This window comes from Miscanthus floridulus, chromosome 8, assembly GCF_019320115.1.
Source record: "Miscanthus floridulus cultivar M001 chromosome 8, ASM1932011v1, whole genome shotgun sequence".
Lineage (NCBI taxonomy): Eukaryota > Viridiplantae > Streptophyta > Magnoliopsida > Poales > Poaceae > Miscanthus > Miscanthus floridulus.
In genome coordinates this window covers 86,317,964-86,338,935 of record NC_089587.1, presented here as the reverse complement: position 1 = coordinate 86,338,935, position 20,972 = coordinate 86,317,964, and the positions used below count along the sequence as shown (strand labels likewise).

Here is a 20,972-nt window from a genome sequence, read left to right as displayed (position 1 = left end):
ACAGAAGATCATAAAATGAGACCATAGAAACTGCATCTATGAATTAATTATATAAAAGTATAGATCTAAAGCTATATAAAAAAATTTATACTAAAGCCTACCATATTATATGTTCACCGTGTAGATCTACTCATGTGGAGTCCAATAAAATTGGATTTTATGATTTTTCTGTTATTTACTATAATTTTTCAAAGATTCATCCGAAATAAATAAAAAAGAAAAAGATAAAACCGTCTTTGAAAACCGCTTATAACCGGTCAGGGATGGAAAACGAACGGTTTAAAAGTTCAGGGAGGTGGTTTATCCGGTTTTAGAGTTCAGGGAGGAAAATAAGACTTTCGCAAAAATTGAGGGAGGTAATGTTGACTTTTTCCTGCTGCAAAATCTTTTGGAATCAGCCTCTTGCCTGAATAACAGGAAAAAAAAAGCGTCATCAGACATATAAAACTACGAGTCAGGTTACACATGCAGCCTGTTCGGTTGGCTGGTTCGTATCGTTGCTGGTTCGTGAAGAAGTAATGCTGGCTGGTTTGTGTGAGAGAAAAATATTGTTCCGGCTGATAATTTACGATCGTTTACGACAAGCCACAGCCAAACGAAAAGTCCAATAATAGATTTCCTTTTATTCTGAATTGTGAAACCAATAAAATTAACTGGTTTCAAATGAATATCACATCTACATATAAATCCAATTTGTCTATAAGATGTAGATATTCATAATCTTCAACAGAGTCGCTTGTTCTTAGGGGATGGCATTTCGATTTGGTATTGCAAACCAAAATTAGTTAGTTTTGCAACAAGCAGACAAAAACATAAAAACGATGCACGTGATATCTAGCAGCAATATTCCAAAGTTTCCCAAGATGTGCTATTGAATTTGAATTTTGCGCAAGAAATGTTTTTTGGTGCCCGGGAATTATGCCAAAATCAGCCATGCTAATGCATGAAATTAAAGTTCACAGAAGAAATGCTAGGGATACTATTGAATCAGCCGAAATAAGCCACGTAATGGATCAGAGGGTGTTCGGCTGATCCATTACGTGGTTTATTTCAACTGATTCAATAGTGTTCTGTGAGAGAGAATAAACTGAAACAAGCTAAAACAAGTTGAGACTAGACAAGGAGAACATGGTGCTATGACAAGGTTTACATGCAGTCAAAGAATGGTACGAGAAAGGCAAATGCAATGTTGTGGAGAGTGGCAGACAAACTAAGTTTTGGGAGGATATTTGGCTGGAGTAATGTCCTCTTAGAATTGTTTTTCCACTCTGCATAGAATTTGCCATGAGCAAAATATTCAAAGAATAAAAAATAAAAGGGAGCGAAAGAAAAAAAAAAAACAGAATTGTCAAAGAAACTGAAAAAAAACGGCCCACAAGAAGCCCGTGCGTTTTTTTTCCGCCGTCGACCCCTTCCGGCTTCCGTCCGCTGCATCCCTCTTCCCTCCTCGAGTCCTCGTTCTGTCTCTGTCTCTCTCTCTCTCTCTCTCTCTCTTCCCTCGTTCTCTCTCTTTCTCTCCCCTCTCGCTCTCAGACGACTGTTGGGCCGCCGCCGGCCGCCGCCCTAAGCCAGGTGCTGAGGCTTTCGTTGGTCTCTTCGCCGGCGACGAGCACCCACCAGGTACACCCACCCCTTCTCTTCCCTTCCCTTATGCTGTGCGAAGCTGAGCACCGAAACCCTAACCTAAAGCTTTTAGCTATTTGACAAGCCTCCTAACTTCGAAGTTTTTGCAAAAAATATTGGGTGTACATGTGTACATCCATGTCCCTTTACTGTATCCTCCCCTGATTCTTGACCCAACTCTAAATCATGTATTTCGCTTACTGAGTTTAATGGGCAAATACTGGTAATCCAGATATGATATTATTTGTTATCAATGGCTTTATCATTTATGAATGTGTCAAGTTTCTGTAGACACTTGTGAATAGCTGAGATAATACATTAATACTCATTTGCTTTCTAATGGAGATACATTTATTTGAAATGTAGTTTATCCTGAGATATATTGGGTCTTACGGTTTTGTTTATCCTGCATATTCAGGTTTGAACCTGCTCTAGAAATATACAAAATGGCTGCGGTTGACGCAACAACCAAGGAGATGGAGGCACTGCATGTTGGACAAAATGATGAAACAAAAGTAAGTAGCTGCAGCAGTTCCGTTGTTTTCCATGGCCCATGGAGTGAATCAATAGTATTGTTGTGCACACAGTTGAGCATAGTTTTCTTTGGTATCTATTTGAGAATCATAGGAGTATTTCGTTTGCGGAGGTGGTCTAGTCATGATAACTGGGTCATTGACTCGCATCCTCACATGTTTAATGCAATATTAGCCTCTTCATTTGTTCCATATTTCAATTATGCTTTGTCTGAAGTCACTTGTAAGTAATGGCCAAAATTGTCCTAATAATGGTAACTAAACTTTTGACTAGATGAGGTTGGTAGCTTTTCCAGATTTCAGTTTGAAAGTGAAATGATTAGAACACTTGAACAAGTGATAACAACTTTTATTGTTACATGGATCGTGGATTCTTATATGGCACATTTCTCATGCTTGACCCTTGGTTTGCTGTATTTTTTCTCTCATACCAATTAGCACCATTTTTTCTTTTTTCAGGAGAATCTTATTAAAGAAGACAAAGCTGCAAACAACAATCATTCTGTTCTTGCAGCTCAGTCCTCACCACCAGAGGATGATGATGATGAAGCACAAGCTGACGGTCCATCTCAAGATGGAGCACCAGGTGACAACTCTACCTTGCCAAATTTTTACTATAAAGTTGAAGGTTATTCTGTAATATCTAGCATTGGTTGTGGGGTTAGTCTAACATCTGTGTTTTGAAATGGATATTCTTCAGAAGCTGTAAAGAAGAAAAAGAAGAAAAACAAATCCAAGTGAGTTCTGCTTTTGAGTTGAACCATGCTTTTATTGTTTGGCCTGTTTCATTTCGCAAGGATGATTCATCTCTTGTTTAGAAAGAAGAAGGACCCCCTTCAACAGACAGATCCTCCATCAATACCTGTCGATGAGCTTTTCCCTTCAGGAGAATTTCCTGAGGGTGAAATCCAACAATATAAGGATGAGTAAGTACAAGTCTATTACCAGTAGCTGAAGTCCTATTGAATTAAATTATCCTATGTATTGGGGGAAAAGGATTTTCTCCATCTTGTTAAGCATCAGAAGTTATGAACTAATACAATGAACTACCAGTAACTCTTACAAATCTATGCACTATTGGTATTCAGTAATTTTTGGAGAACAACTAGTGAGGAAAAGAGGGAGCTGGAACGACTGCAAAAGCCAATGTACAACTCTGTTCGCCGAGCAGCAGAAGTTCATAGACAGGTTTAAAATACACCCCTCTGTAATTTATGTGCGGCACAACTTCTATTCTATATGTTGGTTGCAATTCTACAACGTATGTATGTTCTTATTTGCCAGGTACGGAAATATATGAGGAGCATCATAAAGCCTGGAATGTTAATGATTGATCTATGTGAGACGTTGGAAAACATGGTCCGGAAACTTATCAAGGAGAATGGACTGCAAGCTGGCATTGCCTTTCCAACTGGATCCTCCTTGAATTGGTATGGCATTCTTTTATAGTGTTTCCGTTAATATGGTATCCTTAAATTTGTTTCCAAGTTTTCATTTGGTTCAAGAATTGATGGAAGAAAAATGCAATTCTTAGGGTTGCAGCTCACTGGACTCCAAATGCGGGTGACAAAACTGTGCTACAATATGATGATGTGATGAAGCTGGATTTTGGAACACATATAGATGGTCTGTCATATTTTTGTTTTATTTTTATTTTTTTGGTTTGTTGATGTGACTAGTGTGGATTTCTCGTCAATTAGTCAATACTTTTTTAATTGCAAACACTCTAACTTGATATTTGTTCTAGGGTACATTGTTGATTGTGCATTTACTGTTGCATTCAATCCTATGTTCGATCCATTGCTTCAAGCAACAAGAGATGCCACAAATACAGGGATCAAGGTAATTTCGACATTTTTCTCTGCACTTTGTAGGCTGCCTTTTCATGTAGTGCTCTGTTTGATTGTACCGAACTGAGATGTTTTGTTCAATGCATCATATTCATGTGTTCATTAGAATACTGATTTCCACTAGACAAATATTGTATGGATTGGCATCTTTGTAGCTGCTACTGTATAATTTGTCTGCCTAATTTAATTTCTTCTATTAATGGTCGTGGTTGCCTGAAATTATTTCTCTATTGTAGCATGCACACATTGAATATCCAAATAATTTGATTACTACTACATTTCAGGAAGCTGGAATAGATGCACGGCTTGGTGATGTTGGTGCTGCAATCCAAGAAGTTATGGAGTCATATGAGGTTGAAATCAATGGGAAAGTTTTCCAAGGTAATGTAAAGTAGTCGTATGCAGCTTCTGATTTCCGCTGTGCGGAACTAATGTACAGTGAAAAATGAATGATAACTCAAACTGCTCTGTTGCTTGTGTGACAGTTAAAAGTGTTCGGAACCTCAATGGACATAGCATTGGGCCATATCAAATCCATGCTGGGAAATCAGTTCCAATCGTGAAAGGTGGAGAACAAACAAAAATGGAGGAAGGGGAGTTTTATGCCATAGAAACTTTTGGATCTACGGGTATGTTACTTATGTAGCTTGAACTCATAGATAGAAATCTAGGAGTACTATATTATGTCATAATTGTTTTGCAAAAAAACACAATAGAATGACCCTTGGCTGCACAACATAAATTTCTTGTCCCTACTTGGACATGTTTAAGTCCTTGAAGACTTGCACAGTGCACACTTGATGAGTTTCATGATGTTTGCAGGAAAGGGATTTGTCAGGGAGGACTTGGAATGCAGTCATTACATGAAGAACTTTGATGTTGGACATGTGCCATTGCGGTTAGCAAAGGCCAAGCAACTACTTGGGACCATCAACAACAACTTTGGAACGCTTGCCTTTTGCCGCCGGTACTTGGACCGCCTTGGTGAGACCAAGTACCTCATGGCTCTGAAAAATCTATGTGATAATGGCATTGTTCAGGTAAGTGTATCGCTCCATCTCATTGTCCAAACCTAACCTTGTTGCTGACATGTATATTCACCTTCTTGCACCCTCTCGGCAGCCGTATCCTCCCCTGTGTGATGTGAGAGGGAGCTATGTCTCGCAGTTTGAGCACACCATCCTACTCCGGCCAACCTGCAAAGAGGTCATTTCCAGAGGCGATGATTACTGATTGCGGCTGGAGAGGCTCCTTGTACTGGTTGTTTGTGCGTAGCAAAATACACACCGTTTTTGCACAACCTGTGTACTATCTGTTTATGGATGGACTATATATAAATAGTTTGGTCCTCCCGAGTTTGGAATATGTTGGGACTTGTTTTTCCCAAGAGCTGAAATTGGTACCTCGTTGTATTAAGTTTGATAACTCGCTAAAGATTATGTGGACATCATATGGAGAACTGGTAATACGTTTTCTGAGAACATGAGCTTTAATGCATTCTTGGGTCTAGCTCTAGCATAAGGGCCTGGATTTTTTTATTTTTTGCCCTTTTTTTGATTTTTTTTACAAATAGGCCCCTGGAGGAAAGATTTCAAAATCTAGACCCTTAGCTCGGCGCCATCGTTGCTGGCGCCGAGCTCTTGGGCTCGAAGCCAACGTGGCGGGGTGACATGGCAGGAAGCTCGACGCCAGTCACCCTGATGCCGAGCTCGGCGCCACGGCTCCGAGCTCGGCGCCAGGGTGATTGGCGCTGAGCTTGTGTTTTAACCCCGACCCCAACCTTTCTACGTGAGCCTTCTTCCTCTTCTTTCTTCTCTCTCTTGGGTTTTTCTCTCCTTACTTTGTCATACCTCACGAATCGGCATATTGAACTTTGGAAACTTTGATTTAATCCGTAGATCTTCGAGAGCAAGGTATCCTTGCTCCCCTTCTATTTTTTCGCATGGATTTGGTATATATTAGTTGGATTTTTCAACTTAATCGTCATGACTTAGGGTTTCATGCAATTTTTAATATTTGCATTAAACCTAGGTAGCCGCAGTGCATGTTGTTATGTTTTATGGATTCATTGTTATGCATAATGAAGAGACCGTGACGCCTAAGAGGGGGATTAGGCAACTTAAAAAATCTAACTTTAAACTATGGCCTCTTTTTCTAACCATAGCAAAACCTATGCAATAGATAAACTATCTAGATGTGCAACTATGGTTTTGCTAATGTGTTGCTATCTCTACCTCAAACGTAGTAAAGTAATCAATGTAAATGCGGAAGCTAAAGAGCAAGGTAGAGATATGCAAACTTCCGTCGACGACTCCGGTATTTTTACCGAGGTATCGAGAAGCGTGCAAGCTTCCCTCTAGTCCTCGTTGGAGCCTATCGCAAGGGTCAAGCTCCCGGTCGGGTAACTCCGTGGATAGCCTCGAGCCTTCCCCACGCGCAAGTGGGTCTCCGATGTGCCTCTCGGCAAGCCTCTCCCGGATGCTCCCCGCCGTCTTCACTATCAAGCTTCTGGCCAAAACGCCGCGGGCCTTATTCCCTCCGGTACACGGTGGTGGCCACACCATAAACGCGGTTGGTGTGATCTCGCAAGATTTTAAGCCCCTCCGATGTACAACACTTGTGCTCACAAGCACGGGGTGGCAAGAGGTATGCAAACCTCACTAAACACTAGGCATACACCTAGAGCAAGCGCATAAGTGGTGGTCTAATCAACCTAAGCACTTCGCAAAGCACTTATGCTAATTACCTAATAAAACACTAAGCACTATGCATGTGGAGATTACTAAAATGGTGTATCAACACCATTGGTATGTTTCCTCAGCTCCACTTGACTCAAATAGTCGGTTGGGGGTTGTATTTATAAGCCCCACTGAGAAAGTAGCTGTTGGGGTCGAATTCCCGTGAAACCGCTACTGACCGGACGCTGAATCGTCCTGACCGGACGCGTCCGGTCGTCCTGACCGTTGAGCCGGCAATATACTGATCGGACGCTGGCCAGCGTCCGGTCGCCTGCCACCAGACGCGTCCAGTCGTAGATGTGTCGCTCTGGAACCTTACTGTACTCGATCGGACGCTGCTGTCCTGCGTCCGGTCGGTTACTGCCAGCGTCCGGTCGCCTGTCTACCGAGTCCTCTGCCCAGCGTCCGGTCGCTTGTCCAGCGTCCGGTCGCTTGTCCAACGTCCGGTCCATCATCCGGTCACCTAGTTTCTTCGCGATCTTACGTACGGCTTGGTTCCAATCTTCATGCTTGGACTTTGCTTGATCTCTTGGATCTTCTCTTGTGCTCCTAAAGTCTTGCTTGAGGTGTTGATCATCGGATCATTACGTCGCCTTTGTCCAAGTTACGTCTTGCACCCTATTGAACTATAAAACAAACACTTGCAAATTCATTAGTCCAATTTGGTTATGTTGGACATCAAACACCAAAATTCAAAGTAAATGGGCCAAGGGTCCATTTTTCTTACAATCTCACCCTTTTTGGTGATTGATGCCAACACAACCAAAGCAAGCAAATAATAAGAATTTGGAAGTTAAAAAACTACCTACTTGCTAGGATGCAATGCTGAGGGCAAGGTTATATGATACTAATTGACAGATACCAATTAAAACTTTACTTAAAAGCTTGTCTTGCCCTTGCAAATGTCCCCATGTGATATTATGGATTAAAGCCTAGCTTTCTTAAAAAAATCTCCCATTACTTAGACTAACCCATAATTCACTTTGCTCCTTTTCTCGGACCATTACTACTTGTAACTGAATGCTTGTCTTTGGTCCTTCAAATTCTCCCCCTTTGGCATCAAACACCAAGAAGGAAGACATTAGTAGCACAAGGGAGGATCAAATTTCGTGATCCTTTGTGTGTAGAGTGAAATGGATCACAAGATTTGACTCTCACATTATATAGACTAAGCTCCCCCTAAATACATGCATACATATGGTAGAAAGCAAAGCATATGCATACTTAACAATTTTTTGTACAAAAGAGTTTAATCTATATAATGCATGGAGAAAGCATATAAATATGAAATGAAATTAACATGATGATGCCAATTGAAGAATGATGCTTAACTCCGGGGATTCCAATTTCCTTACAATGAGACTACTACACATGTGATAGGTTTGAAAAATTGATACCATTTGAAAAAGTGTTAGTCTCAAGGGATCCAAGTTGTAGATTAAGCTCCCCCTAAATTTATTCACACAAATGTGGAACACTTTATAGGAATCATGCACATTGATTTTAGAATCAAAATACCGCTTGAAAGATAACATCTCATGAATGTGAGAATCATTTTAAAAAATGATATTCGGGAGAGATTATCTACAATTTGGACTTTGGCACATATTAGATAAACAAAAGTAAGACAAGCTATGTGCCGTGCTTCTAAGCAATTTTAAACCATGTAGGTTTGCTCCAAGGATTTAAAAAGAGACCGAGCAAGCCTACCATATGATATTCCTATTGAATGCATGACAAAAGATTTAAACATGTAAATGCAAATATAGGCATGAAAGATAACTAGATGCTTTAAGAGTATATCAATTGAAAAACAATACCAATTGAAATGAATACTAATTGAAAGTAATGACATCTAGTTACCTAACATGGGAAGGGGAATTTGGGTCCATAGTATTAACTAACCCACTTGGCAATGATTTTGTCCATCGTGATGCACCCCATGAAATGCACCCATACTTTGCCAAGTCTCTAAATTCCCCAAAGTTTGACAGACTTCTCACTTCCCTTTCAGGATCCAAACCTTCTTGATGCTCTTCATGTTTGAAATGATTTCCTTTGGCACCCAAAAGCGTTTGACCCCATAGTTGGCTTGCTTGTTCACCTTGATGTTCATCACCTTGTCATTTTTCTTCTTCTTCAAGAGATAAGGTGTGGAGGCCTTCTTGTCCACCTTGTTGGTGTAGGTGTTGGAGGGGTTGCTTGTTTGCTTTTTCTCCTTCTTCTTTGCTCCTCCCCCATTCTTCACCTTGCACTCATAGGACTTGTGACCTTCCTTGTGGCACACGTAATAAACTATAGTTTGTTCTTCATCAAGCCTCTTCACTCCCTTGACGGTGTTATCTTGATGAAGTTGGATTTGCTTCGCCTTGCCTTTCACTTGAGTCAAGTCCTTGGTGAGACGAGCTACTTCTTGCTTGAGTTGCTCATTCTCCTTTGCAACCTCTTTTGTGCATGTATCTACAATAACTTTCTCAACACAAACTTGGTTGCACAAAGGTGAGTCTAAACATAAATCATTGCAAGAAGTAGAGGCATCCTTTTTAGTCATGTTAAAGATGGAACTTTTCTTTTTAGATGTCTTGGTGGGGGTTGTGCTAATAGCTTCAAGATTAGCAACTTTATTAGTTAGCTCATCACAATGTTTGCACATGATTTCCATTTTAGCAAGCAAACTATTATATGCTTCTTGTGAGCTAACTAACTTTTCTTTTAATTTTTCATTTTTCTTTTCAAGTTGCTCATCATTGATTGTGCATGCATTTGTTGTTGCACTAGCCTCAAGTTTCTCAATTTTAGTAGATAGTTCAACATTGAGATTAGCAAAGTTCTCATATTGTTCAAGCAAGGTTTTGTATGCTTTTTATGAACTATCTAGCTTTTCTTTTAAGCCTTTGAGCTTCTTTTGTTGACTAGTGCAAACTTTAGCAAATTTAAGATTTTCTTGCACAAGTTCATAGTAAGAAGGCATATCATCATCACTATCACTTTCGCTAGAGGAAGAGCTTTCATTACCTCGTGCCATAAGGCACACACGAGAAGAGCTTGATGATGAGTGCTTTCGGCCTCGCCTCTTGTGATGGGGTCTTCTTCACTTGAAGAATCATCCCATGATCTTATCGATGTGAGGGCTTGGTTCTTGCATGCCTTCTTCTTTGTCTTGGGTGTAGGCTTGTTTGGACAAACTCCCACAAAGTGCCCCAACTCGCCGCATCCATAGCATCCTCTCTTTCTTTGCTCTTTTCTTTGATTTGTAAAAATGAAATTTTGAATTTGGATGGGCACACCCTTGAAATTGAGCCTTTGGATCATCTTCTCCACCTTGTTTATCACTTTGATTGATTCTTCATCAAGATCGGAGGTGGAGGACGAAGATTGATCATCACTTGAATCTTCATCATCATCATTGTCCTCATCTTCTTCTTCATCTTCACTTGAGGAACTTGAGCTTGAGCTTGTTTCAACTTGTTTGCCCTTCATCTTCTTTTTCTTGCTACAAGCGAGAGCTTTCCCTTTGCTTGATGAAGAAGCTTCTCCTTGACCCATCTTACGTGACATTTCAAATGCCACTAACTTGCCAATGACTATGCCCGGGGTCATGTTGCTCAAGTCCTCCATGTTGTGAAGGATGGTGATGATGCTTGCATATTTCTTTTGTGGTAACACGGAGATGATCTTCCTCATGATGTCCGCATCATCTAGCTTTAATAATCCTATAGAATGAAGCTCATTGATAATTAGATTCAAACAAAAATACATATCACGAACAAGCTCATCATCATTCATAGTAAAGGAATCATAGTTTTGCTTTGCTAGACAATGTTTTTGCTCATGGACATTGCTAGTGCTGTCATGGAGCTCTTGGAGTTTTAACCAAATTTCATGTGCCGTATTTAAAGTGAATACTTGGTTAAAAACATCCATACTAAGTGATTCAAACAAGCAATTTTTAGCTCTAGCATTGAAGTGCATTTCTTTTTCATCACTCTTTGTGGGTTTTTCGGGATTCTTGATGGGTTTCATCCCGTCATGAGTGACTCTCCATACACCTAAATCAACTGCCTCAAGGTGGCAAGCCATTCTAGCTTTATAGTAATTGAAGTTAGTGCCGTCAAAGTGTGGAGGCCTAGCGGTATCCATCCCAACCACTCTAAAAAGCGTCGGCTCAACAGCGGTTAAGCCAAAAGTCCAAATTGAGCCAACCGGCTCTGATACCAATTGAAGGGACCGTGACGCCTAAGAGGGGGATTAGGCAACTTAAAAATCTAACTCTAAACTATGGCCTCGTTTTCTAACCCTAGTAAAACCTATGCAATAGATAAACTATCTAGATGTGCAACTATGGTTTTGCTAATGTGTTGCTATCTCTACCTCAAACGTAGTAAAGTAATCAATGTAAATGCAGAAGCTAAAGAGCAAGGTAGAGATATGCAAACTCTCATCGACGACTCTAGTATTTTTACTAAGGTATCAAGAAGCGCGTAAGCTTCCCCCTAGTCCTTGTTGGAGCCCCTCGCAAGGAATCTCTCGCAAGGGCCAAGCTCCCGGTCGGGTAACTCCGTGGATAGCCTCAGGCCTTCCCCATGCGCAAGTGGGTCTCCGATGTGTCTCTCGGCAAGCCTCTCCCGGATGCTCCCCGCCGTCTTCACTATCAAGCTTCCGGCCAAAACGCCGTGGGCCTTGTTCCCTCCGGTACACAGTGGCGGCCACACCACAAACGCGGTTGGTGTGATCTCACAAGACTTCAAGCCCCTCTGATGTACAACACTTGTGCTCGCAAGCACGTGGTGGCAAGAGGTATGCAAACCTCACTAAACACTAGGCATACACCTAGAGCAAGCGCATAAGCGGTGGTCTAATCAACCTAAGCACTTCGCAAAGCACTTATGCTAATCACCTAATAAAACACTAAGCACTATGCATGTGAAGATCACTAAAATGGTGTATCAACACCCTTGGTATGTTTCCTCAGCTCCACTTGACTCAAATGGCTAGTTGGGGGTTGTATTTATAAGCCCCACTGAGAAAGTAGCCGTTGGGGTCGAATTCCCACGAAACCGCTACTGACCGGACGCTGAATCGTCCTGTCAGGACACGTCCGATCGTCCTGACCATTGAGCCAGCAATATACTGATCAGACGCTGGCCAGCGTTTGGTCGCCTGCCACCGGACACGTCCGGTCGTAGATGTGCTGCTCTGGAACCTTATTGTACTCGATCAGACGCTGATGTCCTACGTCCGGTCGGTTGTCGCCAGTGTCCGGTCGCCTGCCTACCGAGTCCTCTACCCAGCGTCCGGTCGCTTGTCCAGCGTTCGGTCCATCGTCCAGTCACCTGGTTTCTTCGCAATCTTGCGTACGGCTTGGTTCTAATCTTCATGCTTGGACTTTGCTTGATCTCTTAGGTCTTCTCTTATGCTCCTAAAGTCTTGCTTGAGGTGTTGATCATCAGATCATTACGTCGCCTTTGTCCAAGTTACGTCTTGCACCCTATTGAACTACAAAACAAACACTTGCAAATTCATTAGTCTAATTTAGTTGTGTTGAACATCAAACACCAAAATCTAAAGTAAATAGGCCAAGGGTCCATTTTCCTTACACATAACATTAGAAACCCTAGGTTTAGGGTTTAATGTTAATTACTTTCGGTTCTTAGAATGAAATTGGTTGTATTGTGGTTATGGTTCTCATTGGCATTAATTTGTGAGTTTTGATTTTTGTTTGTTAAATTACATCCATTTTGTTAGATGCAAGAAATGTATCGGGAGGAGTTTTTGCGAAAATGGGGTCGTCCTCGAGAATTATACCCCGACGTGTCTAGCAAAGATGCCCCCGTCCCTCCTGACCTCCCTGTCCCTAACTGTGACTGTGGTTTCCCAGCCCACGTGTTTCAATCGAAACATCCGGACACAGCGACGCATTGCTTCTACACATGCAGTCGTTTTAATGTAAAAAATTGTTTCCACTATCTTTTTTCTTTATTTGTGTAAGTATGCTTCTAATATTTTGTTGGAATCTCGTTGTGTAGGACCATGAGAGGTGTTTTTTCTTTCCGTGGATCGACGGTGTAGACAAGTTTGACCCTAGGTACCTTCTTTTTTATGATTGGTTTAGAGGGAGACATCCACATGAGCACTTTAAGCGATGGGTTCCACCCCCCTAACCTCCCGCCAATGACAGCTAAGGAGAAGCACCTAGCCATAGTTAGACAACTCGAGGAACCTCCTCTATGCGAATGCGGAGATCGAGCCGTGATATACCCTGAGAATACATTAGAGTTTGTGTGTCCGGACAAACACGAAGTAAGTGGGAAGTGTATCTGTTTAAATGTTTAGCTCTATGTGTGCGTGTACTAATGTCACCTTATTTAGGTGTTTTCAATGGCTAAGTGTCGTTTCAAGGAGTGGTTGTATGGTCCTAAGAACCAATGGCCGGAAGAACCGCAAAAGGTTAAGGAAAAGAAGAAAGAAAGAGTAATTTATAAAGCACCTCCTGTCATGTGCGAATGTGGTGTTAAATCCAACTATGGCCTAGTCCCTTCGGAGCTTGGAATAGGCCATTATTGCGGTCATATGGTTGACTATGATGAGGTTGGTTATTTTTGTGGTAAACATGAAATTGTATTTTATTTCTTTTGCTAAGACATATGATATAATTTTTTGTTTGAATAGAGCACTAGAAAATGCAGGTGGGAATGTTATGATGGTCAAGCTAAGTTCTTGGATGAACTGAAGGAGAGGCAATTAATTGCACGGAAGAGGAAATATGGACCTGACTACGTCAACATATTCGTTAAACATCACAAAGAAAAGATGCGTGAGTTTGCTAGACAGCGCGGTATTTATAACCCGATCGATGTTGGGCTTGACAAATGGGGATTGGAGAGACGGATGACGTTAGAGGAGGAGAGGGCAAGGAAGGAGGCAAAGAAGGAGACAAGAGTACATATGTAGGTCTTGAACGAGCATGTTGTTGCATTATGTGCTAGTGAGTGCTTGAAAGCCTTTTTTCGTTGCCTGATTTTTAATGTAATATAATCGTGTTGCTAACTGATTGTATTTTATACATGAAGCGACTGGATGCAGCGAGGAACATGCCGCAAAGGTGGCTCATGCAAGGTATGAGGAAAAGAAGTTAGATGAGCATAGATCGTGAGCTGGTCGCACTGTTCAATCACTGATTGTGTTGTCTGATGAGGGAGACGAGGATGACGACGACACTGGCAGGCTTAGTGCGCTCATCACTCTAGCAGAGGCGGGCTTATAGATGGAGGAGGCTGATGATGACACTGGCAGACTGAGCGAGCTTATCGCTCTGCACACGTCTGATCGGAATGAGCAAGATCGTTGAACTCGTGAACTCTTGGATCACGGTGGCCAGGAAAGATACGTCTCAACATCTCAACATCACTCTCTGTCAGCTCTCCAACAGGGCGATCATCATCAAAATCAAGAGCCCTTACCATCTCATATGGCTTTGAATCATGCATAATTTCAACACTATTGGAGCCACAGAATCCATCTCCAAAGTGCACTTGCGCAGCAACAGGGGGACACATACACATTCTCAGGAATGTCTCCTGAAACATAAGTAGAGAAATGAGAAAAGAATGAAAGAAATGGATGTAAGGAAGGGGGTAAGCTCTCAATAACCATACGGTTAAGACACTTACTCAGGTGATTCTGTGTCAAAGGGATCTCATGAGGAGGATCTGCCACAACAAAATGAGTCTGGCAAGCATCTCCAAGTACCGCATTGGGGGCAGATTGAGCATCGGGAACCGTAGGTGCAACCTCCACATCCATATCAGGTTCCGGGATGGGAGGGTCGATGTGTGCCTACTGACCCATTGGTGGAGAAAACCCATGAGGGATGGGATCAACTAACACCCGACGCACGACCACGTCCAAACATTGCAGCTAGCTCTTCATAGCCGATCTCACATAGTTCTCTTAGTGATCCGCACACTCAATTGGGATCATTCGCTTGAGGATGTTGGGAGGAGAACCTAGGTGCAGTACACCCTCAACTGCAATGCCATCATCTCTAAGGCAATGTAGCTCCTCTAGAGCCCTTGCAACCATCTCACTAAATGAAGGCCTATCATTAAATAGCACAGGCACACTTTGCATGTCAACAAACTCAACATATACATAGCGATCGTATTCAACGGTGCCTCCATGATATATGGTCACTAGGTTGTCCATCTAGTTTAAACACATAACGAAACACATGTGCTTTAGTCCAAATTAGACGATAGATAGTACCTAACAAGTACTTTCTAACTATAAACTAAGTAAATAAGATAATAAGTACATACATAGATACAGTGTACTAACTAAATAGCTAGGTCCTATTTAATTAACTAAATATGTAACTACCTATCTAAGTAGCTATCTAACTATATCTATGTATCTATGTATATATGTTTCTATGTATCTATGTTTCTATCTATATACATATATATATCTCACTAGATCACTAACTAAATCAACTACCTGAGTCATCACATTAACTAGTAAATAACAAATGCCAAAACTACTACACTACAATCAAAGCTAACTAAGTACGCACATTGTAAATTCACAATTTTTACCTATCCGACGATGGAGTCGCAGCGGACGCCGGGCGTGGGTCCTGTCGACGAGCCGGGCCAGCGGTGGCACGGCCAGGCGCTGCAGGTGCCAGGGCCGGCGGGGGCGCGTCCGACGACGGTGGTGGCGCGCGGCGGGCGCAGGATGCTCGGCGCTCCGTGCGGCAAGACCGGCTCTGCGGGTGCGGGCGGGACGGCGGGCACGGCTGAGGCTGGCGGTGGGGGCGACACGGTCACAATCATGGCACCGGCGCGGCGGGGCGCGGCCAAGAAGGCCATGGGCGCGGGCGACACGTCGATCGAGGTGAGGGCGTGGGGCGGGTGCGGGGAACGGCGAGGGGACCGGCGCGGGGCATGGGGCGCGGCGCGGTGCGGGCGGCCGGGCGTGGGGCGCGGCGAGGGAGAGGGCGCACGGGCGCCGACGGCCGTGTGCGGGAGAGGGCACGGGCGCCGGCGGCGGTTTGGCGCTCGGGTGAGGGAAAAGAGAGAAAGGATTGGGGCCCATACGTAAGGCAGGCTCGGTGCCAGTCACCCTAGCGCCAAGCTCGGCGCCAAGATCTACGGCGCCGAGCTTGACGCCAGGGCGACTGGCGCCGAGCTTTCCTGCCATGTCACCGCCACGTTGGATTCGAGCCTAAGAGCTCGGCGCCAGCAACAATGACGTCAAGCTAAAGGTTTAGATTTAAAAATCTTTCCTCCAGAGATATATTTGTGAAAATTTTTCAAAAAAAATAGCTAAAAAATAAAAAAAATTGGCGTAAGGGCGACCTCAACGGTGATGGAGACCTGGCTATCGGAGTTACCAGTGAAACAAATAAATAATAAAGCAAGCAAGAAGAAATATAAGAAATCACACGCAAGACAGTAGAAGTATCAGGCAGTGTGTTAGCGAAGCGCTTCACTCCTCGCTAGCCTAGGTGCGTTTTTCTTCACTCTCTCAACTTCAGGTGCTACCCTGTTCGCATGAGCTTATCAACTTGGCTTATTAGTTATGGTATAATATTTTTTTCTCACAATAAATTAACAAATAATATTTTTTAGTCTGGCTTTTTAGCGAAGCGAACAGATGGCTAGCGCCCACCGGTCCGAGGCCTGGGTTTGGACGCCGCACTGCAGTTTTCCGCGCTTGCACCAGCAATCCACGCCCGCGCTCGCAAAAAAAAAACAGCACGCCCTGCTTGTGCCTGGGTTTCACGTGCCCATGCAGGGCATGCGCGCGGGACCGCTCATCCCCTCCGCTTCTCACGCGTATTGCAATATGTGCAACACTTAATCTACTTTTGAAATATCCAGATGCAACACTTGCAATTCAGATGCAACACTTGCAACATGCATATGAAAACAACTAAAACATGCTTCTGAGACACTTAAAAAACATATGAAAAACACTTAAAAATCATCGTAAACATATGTAATATCTAGATAAAACACTTGCAGCATTTATATAAAACATATGCAACATCTAGATAAACACCTTGACTAGTTTATTTTATAGGTACCGCTGTTTTGTTTTTCTGCCGCCGCAGCTGCCGTGCCTCTTATAAAATCACTGTACAGCCAGCTAGCTGCAGCTCGGGTGTCCGGACGCGGAAACTGCAGCGCGGGCCTCCGGATGCGGGCCGAACGTCCGACCCCTAGTCGTCCCATTTTTTATATCACCCACGGCCGTGTAATGAAATTTGGAATCTCTCGAGGCTTAACCACGAGTGGAGCCCTCGTCCTGTCCTCTGTGTTAGAAGTATAGTTCGTGATGTATCAGGATTGTAAGTCGTTTATTACTTGGAGCAAGTTACGGTTGTTACATGGAAATATCCTAGATAGAATCCAATCCGAGCTGTAACATATCGGTACCATTGTTGAGGCGTTTTCAGCCCTATATAAATCAACACGTAGGCGCTAGTCATGTCGAGTTTGACAGACCACGATTCACCAACGGGCTGTTTAGTTTCACCAAATTCCCAACTTTAACACTATAAAAAAAAAGATTCTCCGTCACATCAAACTTGCGGTACATGCATGGAGTACTAAATGTTGACGAAATCAAAAACTAATTGCACAGTTTGGTTGTACTTTACGAGACGAACGTTTTGAGTCTAATTAGTCAATGTTTGAACAATTATTATCAAATAAAAATAAAAATATACTGTATACCTTCACCAATTCGGACCGCGCTGAATCAGGCACCAACTAAACGTGGCCCAAATCTTTCATTCTGTCCACGCTTATCGAGGTACTCCTGCTCCTCGAACTGTGCCTTGTCATGTGATTGATGTATCACACGAGAGAACGGTGTCGACGTGTAGCGGTAGGTCAGCCAGTGGCATTACAACAAGGAACAAAGTTACTCCCTCGTTTCAAATTATAAAATAGTCTATGTTTTAGTATTATATCTACATACATAGTAAAAATTATATATGTAAAAAAAGTTAAAATATCTTATAATTTGGGATAAATTGAGTATTACCTAGTAAACCATGAGTCAAGTCCTACAGAATATAGATGAACAAAAAACAACATTTTCTTCAAGGAAATGTTAATGCCATAACCATTTTTGCGAGCTAAAACTATGTAACCATATTGTTGAGAGTTGAGACATAGCAACTAAGCATAACAGCACAAAGCACAGTTTTAGGCCTTTTCTTGGAGCAAAGATAGATATTTCTGGTTAATTCTAACCTAAAAAATATATCTAATTGAAAAAGTTAGATCTACATTATAGATAAAGTATTCTATCACTTTCAAAGCTTGACATATTGGACAAGAACTTCTCATTGGACAAAGCTTCTACAGCAGCATCTGATCTTCAGTACTGTCATTCGAATAAACATTACCACGGTTATCTATTTCAGAACCTTTAAAGAAACTGAGAAATTCCCTTTGGAAAATAATATTGAAATGGCCCAATGGCATGTTAAACCAATATACGTATATTATTAGAAAAAAGAAGCATGAACTTAGAACCAAATGGCACCATGTGCGCAAGAAATAAAGAAAGGTGCAGAGTTCAATCAAAGAACATTTTTTGCAGCTACCATCTGCAGTGTTATTCAGGTTGCTCCTAAGAAGAAAAATTTCACATATCCTAAACCTAAACAAGGTCAACTAAAACTATAAATCTAACCACTATATGAATTCGCATGTGCTCCCTGTATTGATTTCTGATGCTACCACCTGCCCTCTGTTACTGACCATGTGTTATTTTGGAACAAATGCAAAGTAATCATTCTTTTACTTCTAAAACACAGAATGGTATGGTGGTTGATTTCATGTACCCACCGAAGGCACATGAATAATGTTAGGATCCTTAGATCATTAGGGCAGACACCACCAGGGGGGGGGTGGCTCCAACTAACAAATTAAACCCTAAGAGACCGGCGGTGCTACAGTACCACGACGCTACTGGAGAGAGCAAAACATAACATGATATAGCTAGATCAGGAAGAAACTAGCATAAGTATTAAGTAAAACCTTTATGCATGCTACCTCCAGTTCGATCACGTTTATGTTACCTAGCATACAATAGTTGGCGTGCTTTTCAGACAACAGATAATTTTTCCCCACCTTGTCTGAGCCAGTTAAAAGAGAAAGAAATACAAATATTGTTGTTCCTCTATAAGACTCACCTCCGACTCATGGCCGCTCCTTGAGAAAATCGTTCTTGTCAACGAGACAACAACCACTACTACATAAAACTTAATCGTGGCGGGCGTTTCGGATTAACGGAGACGGACAAACCATCCGCCTCCGTCCAAAGGTCATGGTTAATCTAGACCTACGGAGACGGTTGGTTAGCCCGCCACAGTTAATAGATTAACCGAGACGGTCGGCTTAAGGCAAGATTAATCGAGGCGGGCTCCGTTAATGTTCTCCAGAAAACTCAAAAAACCAAAAAACTTAGAGTCAAACCCAGGACCTACCACTCAACATTGTCGTGTCTCTACCACTTCACCATACACTCATTCATGTCTACATATAATATGCTCTCTTTTTATATCAATATTCCGTAATCTTATATTGCATATTTTGGCTACTAAATGAACTCAAATGAAAAAACTTTTAACTACAAAGTTTTAAAACTTGTCAAGTGCTACAACTTTGGTATATGATGTATCTCCATCAGAGATAGTTTGAAAAATTCAAAAAATTGAGTCTCAAAATATTTGAATTTCAAACACATATTTGACATTCTAGATGACTTTAAATCAGAAACTTGTCAATATCAAACATGTAGATCAAGTCGGCCACTAGAACTTTGGTATTAACTATGTGAACATTTGAGATCATTTAGGAATTTCAAATTTTAAATTTCAAAATCTATAACCTTCGAACACATATTTGGAACTCTAAACATCTTCAAATTAAAAACTTTTCAACTACAAAGTTGTAGATTTTATTGAAAACTATAACTTTTGTATACACCATGTCAACATCCGAGGTCGTTTTATAATTCTAAATTTTAAATTTCAAGATCTATGCACTTACAACAATATTTTGGGACCCTAAAAAGTTTCAACTTAAAACCCTTTCAACTACAAAGTTGTAGATCTCGTCGAGGGCTATAATTTTGATATAAAGTTTGTCTTCATCTAAGTTCATATGAAAAAGTTATGAAATATTTTTTTTGTTGCAATTATTAATCGAGGCGAACATCTTAAGACGCCCACCTCCATAAGTCGATTTACCCCTGCAGACCCTTATAACAACAGCCTCCGAAAATAGTCGATTAACCGAGGCGGTTGGCTTACGGTGCCCGCCTCGGTTAAACCATTAACAGATGTGGTTGTCGTAAAGCCCTGGTTAGTCATGTTAACCGAGGCGGGCGTGTTATGCGGCCTGCCTCCGTTAATGATTAACTGAGGCGGGCACTTGGCTGGTAGCCCTGCCACCAATTAACGGAGGAGGCCGACTAGCCCGCCGGCCTTGGAGCTTAAAAGGAAAACGCCGCGTAAAAGATTTTGTGTAGCAGTGGACGACCTACAATACAAAGATAACACGTCACTTGTGGGGCAAATTGTTAAGGGTATTATTATCATTGTACTGTAGTCTAGGGTTTAGGCTCTCATGTACTATATATACTCCATTTGGGGCTATTCAATAGATCTGTTATAGCAATCTTTCTCCTCTCCTCTCATTCTAACATGATATCAAAGCCGAAGGTTTGATCTTCACCGTCGCTCCAATCTTCACCATTGCTCCAACGCTATCTTCCGTTGCGCTGCCCATGGGAGGAGCGAACTCCACTCCTAGGGGTACCCACCCTACTAGTTTTCATACTAGTTTAAGCAGCAGCTCCTCCCTGAGCTTAGATTGAGGTGTCGGCGGCGATGATCCGTCATCCGTGGGTGCAGATCGGGCGCCGCCAGGCCTAGATTTGATTAGACAGGCGCTAGATTTGTGCCACTATTGGTATATTTAACGCACACAGATAAAAGATCCATAAGCTCATGGATACCGCTGTAGCTTTCACCAGGAAGTATTCCAAGTATTGTATCCACATAGAAACATGTGAGATTAACTACAATCTAACTTAACCAGGGGTAGAAGCAAGGCTAAGGATAAACAGGAGCGTAGAGAGGATTACTAGGGTTCTCTAGTTCTAACTTGGGTAAGCTATGTCTTCTACTATTCAACTGGGAG

General features: G+C 42.1%; 2 protein-coding genes across 2 annotated transcripts; both read left to right on the top strand.

Annotated features, from left to right (window-relative positions):
- Positions 1-1,432: 1,432 nt before the first annotated feature.
- Positions 1,433-5,487, top strand: LOC136472843 (methionine aminopeptidase 2B-like). Its single transcript, XM_066470552.1, has 13 exons — positions 1,433-1,620; positions 2,042-2,138; positions 2,616-2,742; positions 2,857-2,893; positions 2,975-3,082; positions 3,245-3,344; positions 3,441-3,586; positions 3,691-3,782; positions 3,904-3,998; positions 4,291-4,387; positions 4,492-4,635; positions 4,829-5,046; positions 5,129-5,487. The coding sequence occupies exons 2-13, from the start codon at positions 2,070-2,072 to the stop codon at positions 5,237-5,239; spliced, it is 1,344 nt and encodes a 447-aa protein (XP_066326649.1). The 5' UTR covers positions 1,433-1,620; positions 2,042-2,069; the 3' UTR covers positions 5,240-5,487.
- Positions 5,488-12,915: 7,428 nt separating this feature from the next.
- Positions 12,916-13,569, top strand: LOC136476060 (uncharacterized; the record flags this gene model as incomplete). The annotated part of the gene is made up of 3 exons (XM_066473741.1): positions 12,916-13,044; positions 13,114-13,332; positions 13,414-13,569. Coding segments are annotated over exons 1-3 (504 nt in total), but the record flags the coding sequence as incomplete, so codon positions are not given.
- Between the last annotated feature and the right edge of the window lie 7,403 nt (positions 13,570-20,972).